The 21,617-nt window shown below is 36.7% G+C and overlaps 1 protein-coding gene and 2 pseudogenes across 1 annotated transcript; 1 reads left to right on the top strand and 2 right to left on the bottom strand.

The window, feature by feature from the left end:
* Nucleotides 1-2,329: 2,329 nt before the first annotated feature.
* On the top strand, nucleotides 2,330-3,282 carry LOC130849810 (olfactory receptor 1038-like; annotated as a pseudogene).
* A 3,504-nt stretch (nucleotides 3,283-6,786) lies between these two features.
* Nucleotides 6,787-7,726, bottom strand: LOC130850378 (olfactory receptor 5AL1-like; annotated as a pseudogene).
* Nucleotides 7,727-14,148: 6,422 nt separating this feature from the next.
* Nucleotides 14,149-15,090, bottom strand: LOC130849974 (olfactory receptor 5AL1-like). Its single transcript, XM_057729249.1, has one exon. It carries the CDS (start codon nucleotides 15,088-15,090, stop codon nucleotides 14,149-14,151), a length of 942 nt encoding a protein of 313 aa, XP_057585232.1.
* Nucleotides 15,091-21,617: the final 6,527 nt, after the last annotated feature.

Below are 21,617 nucleotides of genomic sequence, written 5' to 3'. Positions count from 1 at the left end.
GTGAAGTAAGTCAGAAAGAGAAGGACAAATATTGTATGCTAACTCACATATACGGAATCTAAAAATGGTACTGATGAACTCAGTGACAAGACCAAGGATGCAGATACAGAGAATGGACTGGAGAACTCGAGGTATGGGAGGGGGTGGGGGTGAAGGGGAAACTGAGACGAAGCGAGAGAGTAGCACAGACATATATATACTACCAATTGTAAAATAGTCAGTGGGAAGTTGTTGTATAACAAAGGGAGTCCAACTCGAGGATGAAAGATGCCTTAGAGGACTGGGGCAGGGAGGGTGGGGGGGACTCGAGGGGGGGGAGTCAAGGAAGGGAGGGAATACGGGGATATGTGTATAAAAACAGATGATTGAACCTGGTGTACCCCCCCAAAAAAAAAATAAATAAATAAAAAATAAAAAAAAAAGAATAAGGATTCTGCAGTCAAACAAACCCAGTCACACCCAAACTATACCATCTACCCTCTGTGACCATATCCCTAAGCCTGTGTTTTTTCCATTGCTAATCAGGGATGATGGGATAGAACTTTCCTCAGAGTGTTAGCAAGAGACTATATCATAAGTGAATTCTTGTCTTGCACTAGGTAGAGTATCTGATAAATACAGACCTCAACTGCAACAGATAAATGATAATAGTAATAAATAAAATTTGAAATGTGAAGGAATTATACATGATACTTTCTTTAGGCTCCTTTCTTTGTTAATATTTTATTGTTCCACTATATGGAAAATAAAGACAGGAACAAAAGTAAAATCCAAACAGGCTACCATTGAACTTAAAGAAACTAGTGCTCTTTTTCAAGGCTGGCAGAAGTACAAATAATTGCTATTATTCTGAAGCATTCATCAAGAACTCCTAAAAATAACCCAATTCCAATCCTTTTTTTTTAATGGCTGAATAATATTCCATTGTATATATGGATGGGGGTGATGGGAGTGAGTTCCAAGAGGTAAAGGATGTATGTATACATATAGCTGATTCACTTCATTGTGCAGCAGAAATTCACACAATATTGTAAGGCAATTATACCCCAATTAAAAAAAAACATATATATATATATATATATATATACCCTCAATTACTTATATATGTTTCCACAAAACATTGTTTATAACTGATTATTTCTGGACTTCCCTGGTGGCACAGTGGTTGAGAATCTGCCTGCCAATGCAGAGTATGAAGGTTCAATCCCTGGTCCAGGAAGATCCTATGTGCAGCGGAACAACTAAGCCCGTGCTCAAAAACCACTGAGCCTACACTCTAGAGCCCACACTCTAGAGCCCATGAGCCACAGCTACTGAAGCTTGTAAGTCTAGAGCCATGGTCTGCAATAAGAAAAGTCACTGCAATGAGAAGCCCACGTACTGCAATGAAGAGTTGCCCCTGCTCGCCACAACTAATGAAAGCCCACGTGCAGCAAAGAAGACACGACACAGCCAATAAATAAATACATTTATAAAAAAAGTTTAAAAACCTGATTATTTAAGATGAGTTGCTAAAAGTGAAAGCTACTAGGGTAAGTACTTTGGATATTTTAAGTCCTTAAAATATATTGACACATATTTATGGAGAAAGATGTTTATGTATATGTAGTTGAGAATAAGTTATCTTATAGACTACTTAATTAATGCTATCTTTGGGAAACAAACTTCAAAATGTCATTAATTTTTGAATTGGAAAATAATCCTAAATCTCTTTAATTCTTATGCAAAAAAAATTGTATGTTTTCCCATAGATCTGGTTAATTTCCTTTTAGCATCCATAGCATCAAATATTTATTTTATATTTGTGAGGGAGGGGATATCAGAAAATGAGTAAGTCAAAGTAGATCATTTTGATATTTGTTGAAGCTGTGGGAACATACACAAAATGGGAAAACAGGGGAATATAAATGCATGTTCGTTTCTGAATTGTGTATTTTCTGCTGCCATATTAACATGTGCCTTGGAAATTTAGTGGCACCAAAAACACTGGAATCTTACTGTTAGTTGTCTCAAGTGCTTTCTTTCAGATACCATTGAACTTTTAATCAGCATCTTCCCATATTTTCTAAAATCACAAAGCAAAGAAGTAACGCTTCTTTGTAAAGAAAAGGAAAGCAAAAGAAGACAACTCTGAGTGTAAAAGACTCCTTTCCCTGGGTCCATAATGGCATGTCATTGGAGAGCTAAAGCGTACCTTTTGCCCACAAGATGACATGATTCAAGGCTAGAAGATACTAAGGATCATCTTCCCCAACACTGGCAGAGGCCATGAAAGGTGTCATTTTTATTCTGCAATTGACAGCAAAATCTGCAAAATCCATTGGAATGAATGGCTGAAGTTAATAGTACTTTTGTCACTGAATTTATCCTCAGGGGAATTATAGGCCGGCGAGAGCTTCAGGCCCCATGCTTTGTGGTGTTTCTGCTCATCTATCTGGTCACAGTGCTGGGCAACCTTGGGTTGATAATCTTAATCAGAATGGATGCTCGACTCCACATGCCTATGTACTATTTCCTCAGTCACTTGGCCTTTGTTGACCTTTGCTACTCCTTTGCTATCACACCAAAGATGATGGTGAGTTTTGTTGTGGAACACAACACCATTCCTTTCCATGCTTGTGCAACACAACTGGGCTGTTTTCTCACCTTCATGATCACGGACTGCTTCCTCTTAGCTTCCATGGCCTATGATCGCTATGCAGCCATCTGCAGTCCCCTGCATTATTCCATACTGATGTCAAGAAGAGTCTGCATTCACTTAGTGGCAGTTCCATACATATACAGCTTTCTGGTTGCCCTATTCCATACCATTATCACCTTCCATCTAACTTACTGTGGCCCCAATGTCATTAACCATTTCTACTGTGATGACCTCCCTCTCTTGACCTGGTTGTGCTCAGACATACACATGAAGGAAATTCTGATCTTCGCCTTTACTGGTTTTGATATGAACTGTTCCTCTTCCATTGTCCTCACCTTCTACCTCTTCATCATTGCTGCCATCCTAAGGATCCTCTCTCCTCAGGGGCGACACAAGGCCATGTCTACCTGTGGCTCCCACATGGCGACCGTTACTATTTTCTATGGCACTTTATGTACCTACAGCCCAAATCGAACCACTCCCTGGACACAGACAAAATGGCCTCTGTGTTTTACACAGTGGTGGTCCCCATGTTGAACCCACTAATCTACAGTCTGAGAAACAAAGAGGTGAAAGATGCCTCCCAGAGAGCCTTGGAAAAAGGGTGTGAAACTTTAAAGATGTTGAAATTAAGAAAATAATAATAACACTTTATTAAATACAAGAAGAGAAATAAATCAAGCTTTCTCTTTTTGACATTGCTTGCCATTTTTTACCAATCAACTGAAAATGTGATTGTGACTTCAACAGACCAAGATATTTTCTACAAGGACCCAGGCCAATTCTGGAAAGTCAGTTTGATTCAGAGTCCTATTCAGGCCATTATAACCTTTAAAGACTGTGAAATTATCTTCAAATCCAAACACAAACACACTCTCAAACACACATGCTTGTATCCCAAGCAAAGGCAACAGCATCTTTTTATTAGAACTCAGGAGTCTGGAACCAAGACTGCCCTGAGATTGAATTCTGTCCTCTTCCTTTATTAGCTGTGCAACCTGGGATGATTAACCTGAATTCTGTGTGACTCTCTTCCCAACTTTACAAAATAATGGCACCCAACTGATTTGTTCATTTTGAAGACTAAGCAGGTTAATATTTATGAAATGCTTAGAACAATATTCTGTGATATTAAGTGCTATATAAGTGCTTATTATATAAATGCTTGTTATATGTAAGTAAAAATTAGTTCATTGAGCTCTCAAAAGCTTATCAGTCTTTAAGTAAGAAGGACAAAGCCTGGTTAGGTTTCTACTACTGACAGGAACTTAATCAACTAGTTCTACTTAATCCTATAAATCAAATCTAAGGAATGTGTAAGGTTTCACATTCCTTAGATTTGGAATCTAAGGAATCTTCTGGGCCTCAATTATTTATAAATTGTCTAAGGTCACATAACTAATAATACGAACATCCTAAATGCAAATTCAAGTCTATCTGAAGTTTGTTTTCTTAAAGCTATAGATGTTACGAAAAAATGGTATTATATAATAGACTACACTTAAATGTGTAATTATCAGATTTTTAAATATAATTGGAAGAACATGGTTTATAAGCAATTGTATTTTATAAATGAATAAATTCAACGTACTTCATATTTTTTCAAATAGAAATAACTTTAGGTTACTATGCCATTTATTCCATCACCCTTATAATATTATGGCATGAAATTTAAAAAATTAGTGATTCTAAATGCACTTATTATTTTGACATTTCATAAAAAGTAATTACACTACTGATTTAATATTATATTATTTTACCATTTTGGAAGGAGATTGTGATAATTACAGTCATTATGTAAAATGCAGTTTGAGGTTTTTAATACTAAAATTTCTTGAAAAGAGGTTTTAATTTAATCTAAAACTCAATTGTTTTAGGAATACAAGATTTTCAAGAATATGTCCAGAATGTATGTATTCTGATGAATTTAATGTACCGTTTTGTGTTGCTTACTGATGAGTCCTTCATATTCCCTCAAGTATATTTCTTGTTTACATATTAGTTCAGAGAAGGCCACATCTTTTAAAATAGTTTGATCTCTTAAGAGGAGCATTGCAGTGTAATCTATGAAGAAGAATCACTAGCGATCATATATCTGTAGACTAATTGTTTCCTCAGACTTTCTTCTTGGCACTTAACTTGGTCTTTAAATAATTAAATTAAGCCTAGGATGTTGATATTATATAGGTGATAACAGAGGTGGAAGACCATTAGAGTTCATTTCTCCTGAATGTCTCAACTTACACAAGAAAATTGGGCCTCAGAGTTGTTAAGGTCCTTTCCTTAGGTTCTAAGCCAAAGCTGTTATATAATAGCAATGGGACCCAGTGATGTCAAAGTATAGAAGGAAATATGGTTAGACCTTATAGGAACTGTTAAGAATCTGACTTTGGGGAGATAATGGCAGAGTCTCAGAAACTTCCAAAATTAACATCACTAAAAGTTAAAGAAATGATAGAGGCAGAAGGGCCCCTGCCCAGATGTGGTGACTTTTCACTTACTTTTCTTATCCAGAGTATGCAAGCCACATGAAGGGTCCATTTGTTGTGCCAGATTAAGGCTAACATATCTGTCAAATTATTTTTTTATTAAATAAATAACATAAATGTAGTTTTTGATGATAATTTTGTGAATCACCATTCATTCTTTAAAAAATTTGTGTTGTATAACTATTGTTGGAACTAAAAGATAGTCATTAAAAAACTAAGCTTTAACAAAATTAAAGTCAGATCTTATTTTTTCCTCAGTTATTAGCTACATGTACACTAGTAAATTACACAAATTGTTTTGAAATTCTTTATTTTTAAAATATCCGTCTCCATAGGGTGTTATAAAAATTAACTGAGACTGTCCATTTAAAGATTTCACATAGCATCAGACACACAGAAAAACATTCAATAGATGTTAGCTCTATTTTTACTTTGAAAAGTTTGGAATTATGTAAATTCATAATTTATTAAGACAATCTTTAATAAATGTAACAAAAGTAGCTTAGTTTTTTTGTTTCAAGAAGAAAATATGTTTATCTTAATAGCAGGAATGGAAGAACCAAAAAAAAAAATTCAGTTCAAAATATACAGGCACAAAAATAAATTTTAAAGAATTAAATTGCTTTAAAGATTGCAATAAAATAATTTGTTAGCTTTTATATTTTCACTTTGTTGATTTTAAAATAAAGCATATCATGTTGGCAACTTTTTCTAAAAAGTCTATTACCTGAAACCAAATAAAGAAGATGATTTATGCAATAACAATGCCTTAAATAATGTTACTATTTAAGTGTAATAGTCAACATTTATGAAGTGCTTGCTCTGTGCTTTATATTTATATTTATAAAGCACACAGTGCCTTTATATTTATAATCTTATATAATCTTCACAATCAGCCCAAGAGAAAAAAACTATTACTGCTTTTGCAGATGAAGAAACCAAGATACAGAAATGTGAGCTACTTCACACAAGATAACAGCTATTACTTAGAAAAGCTAAAATTGTTAGCCAAGCTGTGTGAAGGAAGAGTCCACATTCCTAATCACATTTTATATAGAACAGTCAATGAATTATAATGGTGGCAAATGGCTCCAATTAACTAAACTGATAAGGTATAGGTGTCACCAAGTGCTCAATGTCAAGGTAGCTCTGCTGGTGCTATCCTGTCAGCTGAATGTAGGAAGAGGAGTGTTAGGAAGATTACCCAGAGTGTCAAAACCAAAAATCCTTGCTTTTAAGCTTTGTCTTGTTTTCCAGATTATGTATGCAGCAAACTTAAAATACAAGTTATCAAATGTTGATCTGTTTTAGTCTGACCCATATGACATGGAATTCAGATAAAGCCCCTATGCCTAATATTCTGTTTTTTTTTAATTATGAAGATGTCTGGTCAAACTAGATTAAGATTTCTCTGTCTGTCTCTCTGTGTGTGTCTGTCTCTATCTCTCTCTCCCCTTTTACAATTTAACAACTCAAACTTTACAAAATGTCTTTCATGTGGAAATCACTGAGGATGAAAGAGTGGATGAGACATATTCTGAGTAAATGTGAGCACTGGAAGTGAGGAATTTGTTGCATCACTTATCAGCATTGTGACTACAGATAAGCCACATATCCAAGTCCTCTGATCCCTCCCTGTCCAATGATTTTTTCCAGTTATTTGATAGCCAAATGAGACTTTTCTATAATTCTTTTCAGTGCATTTTTTACTTCCTGATTTCTCAAGCTATAGATCAATGGATTTAGCATGGGAATCACTACCACATAAAACACCGAAGCAAATTTACTGTGTTCAGTGAATGACTTGTCTTGGGCAGTAGGTACATTAAAATGATTGTCGCATAAAATATGGTGATGGAGGTCAGGTGGGAGACACAGGTAGAGAAGGCTTTCTGTCTGCCTTCAGCAGAATGGATCCTCAGGATGGCAAAGAGGATGAAGATATAAGAAATTATCACGATCAGTAGAGAGCAAAGAGTATTGAATCCAGCAATGATTAACAGCATCAGCTCTTTGACTTGAGTGTCAGAGCAGGCCAGAGCCACCAAGGGAACGTCATCACAGTAGAAGTGGTTGACCCTATTGGAGCCACAGAAAGACAAGTGGAATGTTGCCACCGTCTGTGCCTGACCCACGATGAATCCGTAAACATACATTCTCGCGATTATCCGACTGCAGAGCTTTTTAGGCATGAGAATGATGTAGAGTAAAGGGCTGCAGATGGCAACGTACCTGCCATAGGCCATGATTGAGAGCAAGTACTGTGCACAGACTACGAAGGTGATGAAGCAGCACACCTGGATGGCACATGCATAAAACGTTACACTTTCACTTCACACAGAAAATTCACCAAGGTGTTTGGGGTGACAGATGAAGTAAAAGAAAAATCAATAAAAGCCAGATGGCTGAGAAAAAAATACATGGGTGTGTGAAGCTGTGGACTGACTTGTATTAGCACAATCAAACCAAGATTACCCAGGATACTAGCTAAATAGATGACCAGGAAGACAGCAAAGAGAATGGCTTGAAGCTCTGGATTATCTGTGAGGCCCAAGAGGATAAACACAGACACTGCTGAATAATTGCCTTTTGCCATGGTAGAGATGAAAACTTTTTTTTAACCATAAAATGCCTAGAGTACACATTCTGAGTATTCTTGTCTCCCTTGGCAATAATCAAGCAGATGTTAGGAGCTGGTACTGACCCACTTTGATCTTATGCTGAACACGTTCCGAGGAGACTCTTCTTGTAAATTCTGGTTTCAGAACAAAGTGATTTGTTCTATGCAGAAATTCCAAAGCACAAAATTTTGTGGGGTTTTCTAAAGATAGAAAGAAGTCATTTTATTTAAAATCTTATGTAATCAAAGAATCTATATCTCATTTATTTTTAATAAAAGAAAGTAAAGATGGACCATTATTTGAGCACAAATATTTTCCCCCCAAAATTATTGAAATACTTTAAACAAACATACTAATTCTTTGAAAAGTTTTAATTAACAGGAAATAGTAAATTTAAAAAATTGATCCAGAAGAGGTAATATGAAAGGTAATGTTAAATCTCTATAATGTATAATCTCTATACCAAATATTCAGGTTAATTTTTATTTACTTTGTTCTTTTACTATGATTTCTAGTTTTCTTTAAATTATTACGTAATATTTGTGAATTAAAGGGAGAAAAAACCCTTAGAAATGTGGATAGTCTTGCTTTTTTGAAATATGCATGACATGATTAAAAATACATTAAAGTGATTCAGAAAACACATTTATCATGTATCTTCTAACATCCAAAGGCAAAGCAAGAGAAAAAAAAATTAAGATACATTTGTAGAAATAGAAGCTGGTTTCTGGCAGAATAAAAGAAAAGAGCTTTTAATGATCTTCATTTGAGCCGAAGAGAGATACATTTGATTTTTGTTTTCACTACTTTACCTCAGATCATCTTTGCATCAACCCTATAGACAGGTGACATAGCTATCATCTTCACTCCCAGATCTGGAAACTGAGTGTGAGAGCTTAAACCCTGTTCATGTTTCATGATTAGTGTGGGGTGAAGCAAAATAACTCACTAACTAGTTCTTCACTCCCTAAACTTAATTCGTAGTTTCTAGAAATGAACTCTTTTCAGAGAGGCAAGAATTTCCCCACTAACTAGACAATTCTAGAAAGGCGATCTCTAAGTCTGTCTACCTCAAGTTCATCACCTCTCAAGTGTTACATCTAACAGTTCATTCACTTGTTAATTTCTTTGCAATATAATCTAGATTTCAAATTCTTGATGAACAAAGATAGTTATTTCCCATCTTCCCTGTATCTAGAAGGATTTGGCAATTAGTAAAAGCTCCGAATATACTAGTAGAGTAATGGAACAAATAAATACAAGGTTTGTGTTTCTCCAAACCCTTTTTTACTATCCCGATTACCTTGATTTTTCCTCACTACATGCTGCCTTTGAGTAACCCACATCAAAACCAAAAAAGAGTTCAATATACCTTGTGGCAAACTCTGTGAATGCCAACCAAGCTTAACATTATTTAAGTGTGGTGAGTATATTTGGTAATATTTGTTGGTCCCTCTAGATTATTTTCCTTGTATTACATCAATTTAAACAATTTCTGAATAGAACAATGTAATGATGTCACACAAGCATGAACAATTATGTTATGGCTAATCTTTTGGGACTCAGTTTGCTTAACAAGCAAGGAACAATAGCTTGAAATTTCAGATCCTTATGCTGAACCTAAGTATAATAAAGGATTAACAACTAACAACAAAGATTATTTAAACACATGGGTAAACAAATCAGAAAATGTTTAACTGTTTTCTTAATTTACTTTTTATACTTTAGTATGAGCTTTATTAAATTTTGAATTTTAGTAAGTCACAGGACATATTAAATCAAAGTGAATTAACTTTGCTGTTGGACTTTGCAAGCCTACCAAGTAACGGTTTATCTTGCATCAAAGACCCAACCCTACATCTGAAACTCAATAATTTGCTTAGTTGTAAGGAAATAAGAATTAAAACATAAATTTATAAACCTGGAGGTACACTTAGTTGTCTCAGAAAACTGTTGTTTAAAATTTCTGTTCAAAGAAAACAATAATTTAAAATTAACTTCATTTTGTTTCTTGATGTCTGCTGGAAAGCACTTAAAGGCATGCAAATCACAGAGACATGAATATGTCTTTTCTTCAAACTCTAACAAACTCTGTTCATCCTCATTCCACACATGTATGTATAGAGTGATAAGTAGAAAGACATACAGATAGAAAATTCATAGACAATGCTTAAAGAAAGAAAAAAAGAAAGAAAGAAAAGAAAGAAAGAGAAAGAAAAAAAGAAAGAAAGAGAAAGAAAGAAAGAAAGAAAGAAAGAAAGAAAGAAAGAAAGAAAGAAAGAAAGAAAGAAAGAAAAAGAAAGAAAGAAAATGAAAGAAAGAAAGAAAGAAAGGAAAACAGTTGTCTTATTAAATGTGGATATTTTATCCTAGGAACACTGTTCTGCTTTTCATAACACCATTCTGCCTAACAGGATAAAAACAACAATTGCAGAGAATCTTAAACATAAATTGTATAGAAGTCATCTTATCTGTTGGCATTTTTATTTCTAACTAATCTGTAATGATTATCTGTGGGGTTTTCCTTAGAGACTCAACAGAAATTTGAGAAAGTTTAAAAGACATCTATTAGTGTGCACAAAGCTATAGGTGTCTGAAAATATGTTCATCAATTTTTTAAGGAAAACATTTTAAACTTTTTCCTTCTGTCAAAACCTTGAAATCTATCTTCAGGATTTCTTATTAAAACTAATTTCACTTAAAAAAATTTTTGCAGTTCTTTCTGTGATCACTGTTGTTTCAACTATTGCTGTATTAAAAAAAGCACCCCAAACTTTACTAGCCTGAAGCAATAATGATTTATTATCTCTCATGATTCTGTGGGCTAAGGACAATCTCTCTCCACATGGTGGGAGTAGTACTGCTAGGGCAGTAGGATGGCTGTAGGGTTCAAGATGATCTCAATCACATGTCTGATACTTGGTGAGGCTGATAGCTGGATATGTGATGTTTCCACATGTCTAGTTTGGGCTTTCAACAACTATGTGGTGGTTGGATTCAAACATTTAGTGTTTCCATGGAGAAAAAGGGGTTAGCCTTAGAATTTGTGCACTTCTAAGCATTTTATTGAACAAAGCAGGTCACAGGGCCTATAGCTCTGAGCTACTTGTTGGATATTTCAGAAGACTACCTGATTTGATGTTGTCTCAGAGAAAGAGTAGATTCTGCAAGTAATCCAATGATGTTGGAAGTATCTGTATTGGAAAAGAAAGATGTTTGGGTGTCTGGAAAGCCTAAATCAGCATCATTGCACAGACCTTGGAGAAAAGCCAGACCTTTTGATGAGGAAATGGAATAATTTTCTGTGTCCTAGGGCACCCTAGTAGAAACTAAGTGCCAGATGGCTAGATAGAAGTAAATACTGAGCATCTGCTGCCTATCATGGGCTGGGTATTACAGGATCTATCAATTCAAATTTCAGTCCAGCACAATAGCAATCCCTCACATGAAGTGACTCATTGACCACCTGGTAAAATGAGGTTCTGATGGTAGTAATAGATTATATGAACAAGGGGTCCAGATTTTTATATTCCCTATCTCTGCTGGACAGACTCCTGTCAGTCCATGCTGCAGTTTAATGGGTTGGCATTTCCAGCTTAGGAAGTTCCAAATAAGATTTAGGCCAAGTGCAAAGAAGGGCTTTTATGGTATGTAGGAAATAGACGCGGCCTTGAAGGGTAGTGGTGAAAGCAATTTGTCTCAATGGTACAATGTGGTCTTCTACTTCAAATTGGGAAACTGTGGCCTGAAGATGATGGCCATGCACTGATTCATAGACAGTGATAAATAGTGTTGGACAGTTGGTTAGGGAAATGGGAGTAACATGGCTCCAAGAATATGCAATTCGGAAGAAGAGAACATTAGATGAAATTGACAAAGAGGCCAAAACATGCTGAGTAGTTAATTTTTTAACTACTAAGGAGTACCCACAGCCAAAGAGGTTTGCAACAATGAGGAGGATTGGGAAACCTATCATATAGGTAGTAGGCACCCTTCCTTCTCTCTCAAAACCCCAGGGCTTATGCAATGACACCATGAACAGAGTCGGCACAGTCTCAGGAATGAAGACCATATATGTACCCAATAACACAGCTCCTTCCTACTAGTACCAATGTTGAAGGTCTAGTCTGTTAGAAGCAGAAGTCTCAAAGTCTTAAATATCACACCCCTCTTTTGAGACACAAGTCAGAAACTCATGATGCATCAATTACATCAGACCTCTTCATTATTGAAAGGGATAGCAGTTTGTCCACACTGAAATCAATAGGTTGAATAGGAATTTTTCTTCCCAAGCTTCAGTGTCCAAGGAAGTGTCAACTTTCCATACTTTAAAAGATGCCTTATTCATCAATATAGTAAACCATACAATATTGCCTCAGAAGAAGAAATACCCTGTACAGCAATGAAAGTTTGACATGGCCATGGCATATAGCGAATGGTCTTAACATGTATCTCTTCACCAACAATCAGGTGGTTTGACAGGAATCAGGACTGGCATATTGACAGCTCAGCCAAGTTACCAGCTAAGAAAGTGAACTCGCTGCATTGGATCACTGCCTTCCCTGACACACTGTAGTTTATGAATGAATGGAAATATAGGTTACAGTGTCTCCAATAGCGTGGGATCATGGATCTGGAAACAAAGAAGTGATAGTAGAATTGGCCCTTCTCATCATTGCACCCTGTGACCATATTTCTGATTTGATGCCTCCTATTCCTATAGAATTAGGCTTTCTGGATTGTAGGTTTGGGGTTAGAAAGGGTCTCTATTAGTGTTTTGAGAAACTGGAATCTGTGACTACTTCACATCAGCAAACTAGCAGGCAAAGAAAAAGTGAGACTGCTGGCTAAAGTAATCAACTCTGATTAACATAAGAAGTTAGGGGTGCCCATGCACAGTGGGGCCAGGAAAAAATGTATCTGCAACACAGGAATTCACAGGACATCTTTAGAACGTCCATGCCCAGTGACAATGTCACTGTCAATGGGAAACTGCAAAAACTATAAATTAACAAGGACAGGGCAATTGATTTCCCAGTAACCAGGCAGAATAAAGCTTACGTCACTACAGCCAGAAGTGAGCAGTGCAGTTAAAGTGCTGGCTGAATATAAGTTGCATAGTGCTTGAATGACCATGTTAAAATGTTCAGCCAAGATAGTTTGGCTGTTTCTTATAAAACTAAACACACTTTTACCATACAAATCAGCAATTTAGCCAAAAGAGTTGAAAACTTATATGTATACAAAAACATGCACAAGGATATGTATAGCAGCCTTATTCATAGTAGTTAAAATTTGGAAGCAATCAAGATGTCCTTCAATAGGGGGTGGGATAAATAAACTGCGGTACATCCAGACAATGAAATATTATTCAGAGCTAAAAAGAATGAGCTATCAAGCCATGAAAAGACACAGAGGAAACTTAAAAGCATATTACTATTTGAAAGAAGCCAATCTGCAAAGGCTGCCTACTGTATGATTCCAACTTTATGACATTCTGGAAAGTGAGAAACAAAGATAATAAGAAAGTCAGTGTTTGCCAGGAGAGGGGGCATTGGGGAAGAGATGAACAGACAGAGCATAGGATTTTTAGAGCAGTGATATACTTTTCATAATAGTACAATGATGGATTAAGTCGTTATATATTTGTCCAAACTCATAGGATATACAACACCAAGAGTGAGCCCTAAGGTAAGTTATGGCCATTGGGTGATATGATACACCAATGTAGAGTCATCTATTATAACAAATGTGTCATTCTGGTGAGTGATGTTGATAACTTGAGGCGATGCATGTGTGGCAGGTGGGGCTATAAGAGAAATCTCTGTACTTCCCTCTCGATTTTGTTGTAAACCTAAAACTGCTCTGAAAAATAAAGTCTTTTGAAAACTGTCCAACCATATAAATAAGGATACTCTAAAGTGAAGAGTAAGGCATTTTTCAGTCATTTTAAAACCAAAACTCTTTACCCAACACTTTGTTAATTTTCCCTCCAATTCAACTATGGAAGAGAATCTTACCTGGTATTTATACTATTTGCATAGCTCATGTCTCTCAAGATAGCCTAAAATTCTCAATATCATAGTGAAATAAGATAAAGTTGTGATTTTAATGTGCTTTATTCTTCACCTCTATTATTAAAGCATCTTAAGGTCAAAGAGAATGGAGGATTTTCATTTCATCTCTTTTTTTAGAATTCAACTGTTAAACAAACATTTATGAAATATCTGCTATATGTAAGTCAAAACAAGAAAATGCCTATTTTCAAGGAAATAGAGATCAGGAAACTGAGCCCCAGATGACAAAGGCTCCTACACTTACTGGCACTGTAAGGTACAAGCCTTGATTTTGTATTTCCTAATTCCATAACCAGCTTTTTTTAGTAACAACACAATCATCATTGATGACTAGAGTGCACATTCTCAATAATTTTTTTCAGAGAATTTTTTACCTCCCGATTCCTCAAGCTATAGATCAATGGGTTTAGCATGGGAATCACCACTGTGTACAATATGGAGGCAAATTTGTCTTTATCTAGTGAGTGGCTTGACTTGGGCTGCAGGTACATAAAACTGAGGGTCCCATAGTACATAGTAATAGAAAACAAGTGGGAGGCACAGGTAGAAAAGGCTTTCTGTCTTCCTACAGCGGAACGGATCCTTAAAATGGCAAAGACAATGAATACATAGGATACAAGGACAGCGATAAGAGAACACAGAACATTGAACCCAGCAATGGTTAACAACATCAGCTCTTTGACTCGGGTGTCAGAGCAGGCCAGAGCAATCAAGGGGACATCATCACAGTAGAACTGGTTGAGCACATTAGAGCCACAGAAGGACATACGGAATGTAGCCACTGTTTGTATGAGTCCCACTGTGGATCCATAAATATAAGAGCTCGTGACCATTCGAATGCAGCGTTTCCTAGGCATGAGAACTGCATAGAGTAAAGGGTGGCAGATGGCCATGTACCGATCATAAGCCATAACAGACAGCATCAATAATTCCCAAACTGAAGATGTGATAAAGCAGCACACCTGAGTGGCACATGCGTAAAAAGACACACTTTTAACTTCACGTAAAGAGTTCACAAGGGTGTTTGGAGTGATGGCGGAGCTACCGTAAAAATCCACAAAAGCCAGATGACAAAGGAAAAAATACATAGGTATGTGAAGTTGAGGACTGATTTGTATTAGCACGATCAAACCAAGATTACCCAAGGCAGTAGCTAAATAAATCAATAGGAATACACAAAAGAGAATGCCTTCAAGCTCTGGATCATCTGTGAGGCCCAAGAGGATGAACTCAGTGACTGCTGAATTATTGCCTTTTGCCATGAAATAAACAATTCTACAATAAACTCCTCCTGAGCACACACTCTGAATAATCTTGACTCTGTAAGAGATAATCAAACATGTGTGAGAAGGTAACCCTGGCTTTCCAGGATGTTATGCTACATTCAGTCAAAGTAGAATCCTGATAAGCACTCTGAATTGTGTATGATTTACTTGTGGCTTTAGTGTAAAAATATTTGATCCAGGCAGAAATCCCAAGATATGAAATCCCCTAAAAACCTGTAAAAGAAGAAAGAGTGCTTCAATTAAAATTTTATAATCAGTACAATAGCAGTCTGTGTTGTATTTTCAAAGAAAAAAAGCAATCAGAATATAAGTGGCTCTGATAGCATGTATCAAAATGATTTCTTAAGTTGTAAGTGTATCTTAGAGAATTATCATTTTATCATTTCATAAGAATATTAAAATTACCAAAATCATGTATGGAAAATATAAGTCAAAATCAAAATTCTAACAGTATGCATGTTTAGGCATCCAGTTTGGTATAATTTTAAATTTTTCTTCACTTTGCTTATCTCCATTTTCTGTTTTTTTTTTTTTTTTTCAATTCACACATAATGTTGATATTAAGGGAAACAGGATTGTGAAATTTTCTGGCTGTCTTTTGGCAAAATACACACGAGTGAACAATTCTCCAGATTGTAAAATATCTTTAAGTAATTAAGATATATCATGTTAGCTTCTATCTTCAAGTATCTAAATGATCCCAATTAAATAGCATTTGGGCAGCATTTAGAAGAACTAAATTTCACAGATGATTTCCATAAACGCAAGTTGGATTCTAAACGCTTGAAAGCTAGCAAAATTGAATTTGTCCCCCTCCTTTCTTGAACAGAGCAGAGGATTAGTTACTTTGATTTTCCTTTATCACTATATTGTCTCAGGTTACTACACACGTGCCTTACAGGTGGTCGAGAAAGGGAAAACATCATAAAATATAAAGAGCTCCTACCAGCTTAAATTTGGATTGACATCTCCTTGAAAACTGTTTCTTGGCTACTTCTTTATCTTTTCCCTCCCCATCTCCATTTCTCAACCAAACATATTAGAATAGGTATCTGCCCCCGATTATATTTATAACTTAACCAAGTATAATCCACCTTCCTTTCCCATTAAACCAAAAAATTCTCTCCCCTTGTTTATTATCACCTTCCCTTTGCTCAAATCCAATAAAGGCTCTTTTTTTGGCACCTCTGTAGCACTGAACAGTATTGAATACAACTTTGGCTTCCAGAACAAAGCAGTCTCTGAATTTATTATTTGTCAATTTGTATCTCAACTTTGGAGGCTCTGCTCCTATTATGTTGCTTTAGATGACATGTTCACGTTCTCTCCAAAACTCCCCCAACCCCTCATTTTTACACCGTCATGTTCAGTGACCTTATTCAATCCTATGTCCTCAGTAGGCATCTATATGCTGATGATGCACAAATATATATTATTATTCCAGATTCCTTTTCTCGGCTCCAGCTTTAAACGTCTAAATACCTCTCAGAAATGACCACTTAGATATTCATCAAAAGTATTACACATGGAAAAAAGAACTTGATATCTCTGCACATTGGACCTAATACTCAAGACCTGGAATATATATTTTCTCTCTCAATGAACAGTGCCATTATCCATTCAGTTTTCCAAATCAGGGAACAATTATCTTTTCCTTTCCTTTCTAGTCCTCATGCCAATGTTCAATTTCTCCCCCTACTCCTAACAATTTTATACCTTATGCAATTTTCAAATCTGGTCATTTATATTCTCTCATTAATCCAAACACAATGATTTTTTGTTTTGTTTTGTTTTGTTGTGTTGTGTTGTGCAACTGAAACTTAACTTTTATTCTTGCCTTCATTCTTTTCTATTTTTTGCTTTTCCTCACATTTCAGCTTATAAGAAGTTTTACAGAAACAAACTTTATTCTCGTTTTCTCTTGATGAAATCCTTCAATGTCTTCATTGCCCTTTGGATAAATTCCAAGTTCTTTCACATGGTTAGCATAGCTCTTGAAAACCTAGTTTCTGCATCTCAAATCAGGCTTCTCTTGGAATATTCTTCATCTAGCCTCCATGTCACAGGTATTCCAAACTGCCATGACTATTCAAATATGAAACAGAATTTATGTATGCTTTATTCTCTGCTCAGGATACTTTTTCTCTGTCATCGTTTCCTTTGCCTGACTTTCCTTCTACTAAATTTTCTTTACTCTGTTGAATGGCTTCCTCTTGGAGGATTTCATGACTTTTCAAGCCAGATTAAGCTCTCCTCATATATACTTTTTTGCCTCCACTGATTACTTTATCATAACACTTAGTGCACTATATTCCAACCAACAATTAATGTCTGTAACACATCCTAAGCTTGAAACTCTTATTTTCAAGCAATAATGTTTCTATTTTATACCCTATTAAATTATTACCACTAATTGTACCTAATATATAGAAGATGGTCAATAATTATCTCTTAAATGTTTAGGTGGAAAAAGTTATAATTAAAGTCCAAAGTCTTTCCCACAAAAATAGATTGAGTACATTTTTCTACTACCTGATATCTTTCAATATTAAATATGCAATCATTCAATTCAACAACAAACTCCTAAACAGTCCAGTGCACCTGAAAGGAATCTTTGCGAGGCCAGTAACATTTAAACTTACCTGGGTATTAATGAGACAACTTGGTATTTTGTGTATGTAGTCCCTCAGGGAGCTTTTTTTGTACTGCCTTTGTTTTAACAAGTATTGAAAAACAATATAATTATATATTCAAGGACATGCAATTATTTGATGTTTAATAATTGGGGACAAAACTTTTTCTCTTGAAATGGTAGATCACTTTTTCAGCTATGTTTAATTAAGGAATCTAGAGTAGAAGAATATTTTAATGATCTCTTTTGGGAAAACAATCTAATTAATTGCTGTGTCTGCTTTGATTATTTGCTGTATTTGCTTTGAAATCCATCACATTTGTTTTACATTAAAATTATGAAATTATTTGAAATAAATGTTCCATACGGGCCTTATATTTAGTAGCATTGGATAATTTAGTAGAAACCACTGGATAAAAGTGAATTTCCCAGTCAGTAACATCCAAACCTTCCTTCTGAGATTAGTGTCTCAAACTAATATTAAGATTGACATTTCGTTGCAACAGCAAAGATTAATTTTAAAAAAATGTTCATTTTTTCTCTTCAATCTCTAGGAGACAGAATTAATACAAATCATAGGTCAACTGACATTCCACAGAAATGGATGGACTTCTACATCCAAAACTTCCTTTAGATGTCCAGATCGGTGATACCACACACCTAAAAAGAGAAGATAACAAGAGTTTTGTTCAAATAATGGGGATTTCTAGGAATTCCCAAGCTAGTCTGAAAAATGGCTTAGAGGAGCTGGTAATGGTTGTGGGGCTTGGGGTTTTTACTGTGGTAAGTGGGTGGGGTTGGGTGAGGGTTCCTATGTGCAGGAGAAGGCTTGCATGGTTTGCATATTCTGCAAAGGATGGAAGAGCAGGTTTCTTGCTCCAGATCTGGAGTAAAAGGAGAAGGAGGTGGTGAAACTGGAAAGCTGTAAGTAGTCAAACAGCAAAAGAAGGAGTCAGGTACTTCATTACACAGCCTACCCACTCTGTGAGATCAGAGAAGAATCTTGTATTTGCACATTTGAATACATTCTTTTCTGTCCCAAATAGGAAGAATCTTTCTTTGATTCTTGTGATATATGGTAAAATTATTTGTGTAATAAAGCAAAGGGAAAGAGTTAAGGAAGAGTGAGAAACAAAATTCTCTGAGCTGGGAGTTACTGAGGTTTGGATGAAGGCACCAAGAGGATGCGACCTTGTTGCTGCACCAGGTCTTCCGTGGGCATGTACAGCCAATGGACACCAGTGCCCAGACCTCTGAGGAGCATCCGGTACCTGGAGGCTGTGATGTGAGCCTGGGCAACAGCCTGACCATGTTCCAGCCCAGGGTCTGCCACCTTGTTGACTGGGGTCCCGCAGGCCATGCCCAGGACACCCTGGTCCACTAGTGGTCTCCTGTGGGAGGAGGGGATGGTGCCCAGGCTGAGCAGGGGCAACCCTCAGAGCCCTTGGCCAACAGCCAGCCCTGTGCATGACCAATGCCCCAAAGCTGCCCTGTCTGCAGAGCCAGGAGGCACCACCCAGCTTCAGGGAGATATGGGTGTCCCAGCAAGTCATAGCCACAGGATGGTTTTAAATGAAACATTCTGAACTCCCTGAGGAAAAATAAAATACAAAAAACCTTGCTCTACATGTTATATTTTTGGTTCCTGAGCTGTTGCCAACAGCCTCGCTGTTTAGCCTGCCACTTGGAAGGCTGCACAGGGAGAGATTTGTGGCCACAAACGGTGGAAGCAAAGAGTGGTTGCTGATGAGTTTGTCTTAGAGTTTCTCCAGGTGGGCAAAGGTGGAGTCCCTGCAATTCTAATACATACTGTTGAATCTGGGTTAATGCCTTGAGGCAAGTAGAAGGTCACTGCAGAAACTTCAGGAGAAAGTCATCTGTCTTTCTCAAATACACCATGCTTTGGGGGATTTTTTCAGTGTCCTGGATCTGGGATCCTGAGGAGCATGGTTACGTTTAATAAAGCAGATTGACCTCACCCTGTTGCGTGAAGTCTTGTTGACAGCTACCTTAACTAAATATTGCATTGGGAAACGAACATGTTTGGTACCAACCTCTCTCAAGTGACTGTGAAATGGCATATTTATGGGGACATTCTCCAAAAGCCAAAGCCGTGTAGAAATGAGGGGTGGGTGTACCTGACAGATGATTCTCCAGGTTTCCCTTGTGTTTCTGAATGTCTTTTAGGCAGAGGCACTTTGTTCTGGGATATTTTTTAAGGATACTTGTACAGAAAACAGCTTTGGAAAACAGTGTCTTTCTTTGAGAGGAAGACAGTTTTGTTCACTGTCCAATTTATTAAAGATAATTTGCCCCTCCAGGGAAAATTTTCTTGAACTGCATTACATAAGGTTCAGGCTTCCTGAGCTCAGGGTTTCTCAGATGTGACACAGCCCAGCTTCTGTTTAGCACCAATCTGGGCTGCTCTGTGCCACCCCCTTGAACTTGGGGGGCAAGGGAAACAGACACAAATATGAAACTCATGGGCTTGCTTGGTTGTGAGTAATGAAGTCCTCTGTCACTGACTCAGCAGCCTATGTCTTCTTCCCAAATCTATGAAACTGTAGCCAGCTAACTAGTTAGCTGGAAGTTGAATAAAATACCACACCCTTCACATTCTTTGACAGTTATGTAATTCCATTCAAAGGTGGCCATACAAGACAATGGAGAAGAGAAATCCTCTAAGGGAGCTTAATTTCAAGCAACACATTTGGATGTTGACTTTTCTTGAATGAGAGCTATCCAAAAGTAGGACTGTACAGTAATTCAGGCATATTGGATAATAGTTTGGCTTGATGACCAGGGATTCGGAGGTAGCAAATAAAAAACTGGGCACAAGCAGCTCTGGGGACATGGTATGTGGAGCGTTTTCTCTGAAAGTACAGTATGGGAGAGTGTGTCTATGCAGTGCTCACCTCAGGACATCCTTACCAGAGAAGCCTCTCAATAATCAGATAAGTGTGAACATAATGCTGGAGGTGTGGTCGGTTTTTATCCTCAGCCACCTCTGCCCTTATACAGCGTGCTCCTGGATAAGGTCATCATGGAAGGATGGACGGTGGTCATTTCTGGCTCAATAATACAGACTTGCACTCTGTATCACTGATTACTATACATACACTGCTGGGTACCCAACCTGTTAACAGCAAAAAATAACAACCTCTGTTCAATTTGACAATATTCCACAGAGGGACCAGCCAGCCGGGCCTCTGGTGGCAGATTTATTATATCAGCAACTTGAAATATTGGAGAAGCAGTAATTTGCCATTACTAGAATAGACACAATGTGGTTATAGATTTCCCTTTCCTGTTCGTTATGCTTCTGCTAAAGCAATGTACTTATGCGAATACTTTCTTAACTATTAATATACCTCAAGCAACATTGCTTCTGAAGAGGATATTTATTTTATAGAAAATGAAGTATAAAGTAATACACAAACATAAAATCTACTTGTCTTACCTGAAGTAGCTGATATGACAGACTTTTGCAATGGCCTGTTGAAGGCTGAATAAAAGTGGCAAATGTATAATAATTTTAATAATGTAATTTTTCTCTTGGCCAGAATACATAGGTCTAAAAATCAGAAGTCTTCTTTTACCCATTTACATTTGCCTCCTTTACCCATAACTCTGTGCTCTGCTGGTTATTGGTTTTTATATACAAAGGAAGATTGATCCAAATAGGGGAACAACAGCGTTTCCATTTAACTTATGTATGGATTTCTTGTCAATAAATGGACTGTGCTGGCATGTCTGTTGTAAACTAAGTATTACTGTGGTAAACAAAAAATGTCATCCCAAAGACGTCCACATCCTCATCCCAGGAACCTGAAAATGTGTTAGGTTACATAGCATGAGGAAGTTGGCAGAT

This window comes from Hippopotamus amphibius, chromosome 3 (assembly GCF_030028045.1).
Source record: "Hippopotamus amphibius kiboko isolate mHipAmp2 chromosome 3, mHipAmp2.hap2, whole genome shotgun sequence".
Taxonomy (NCBI): Eukaryota; Metazoa; Chordata; class Mammalia; order Artiodactyla; family Hippopotamidae; genus Hippopotamus; species Hippopotamus amphibius.
Note: the sequence above shows the minus strand (reverse complement) of the source record. Positions and strands in the feature narration are given on the sequence as shown.

Excerpts from the sequence above, each read along its gene's own strand:
- LOC130849974 (XM_057729249.1), bottom strand. The coding sequence starts at position 15,090 with ATGGCAAAAGGCAATAATTCAGCAGTCACTGAGTTCATCCTCTTGGGC.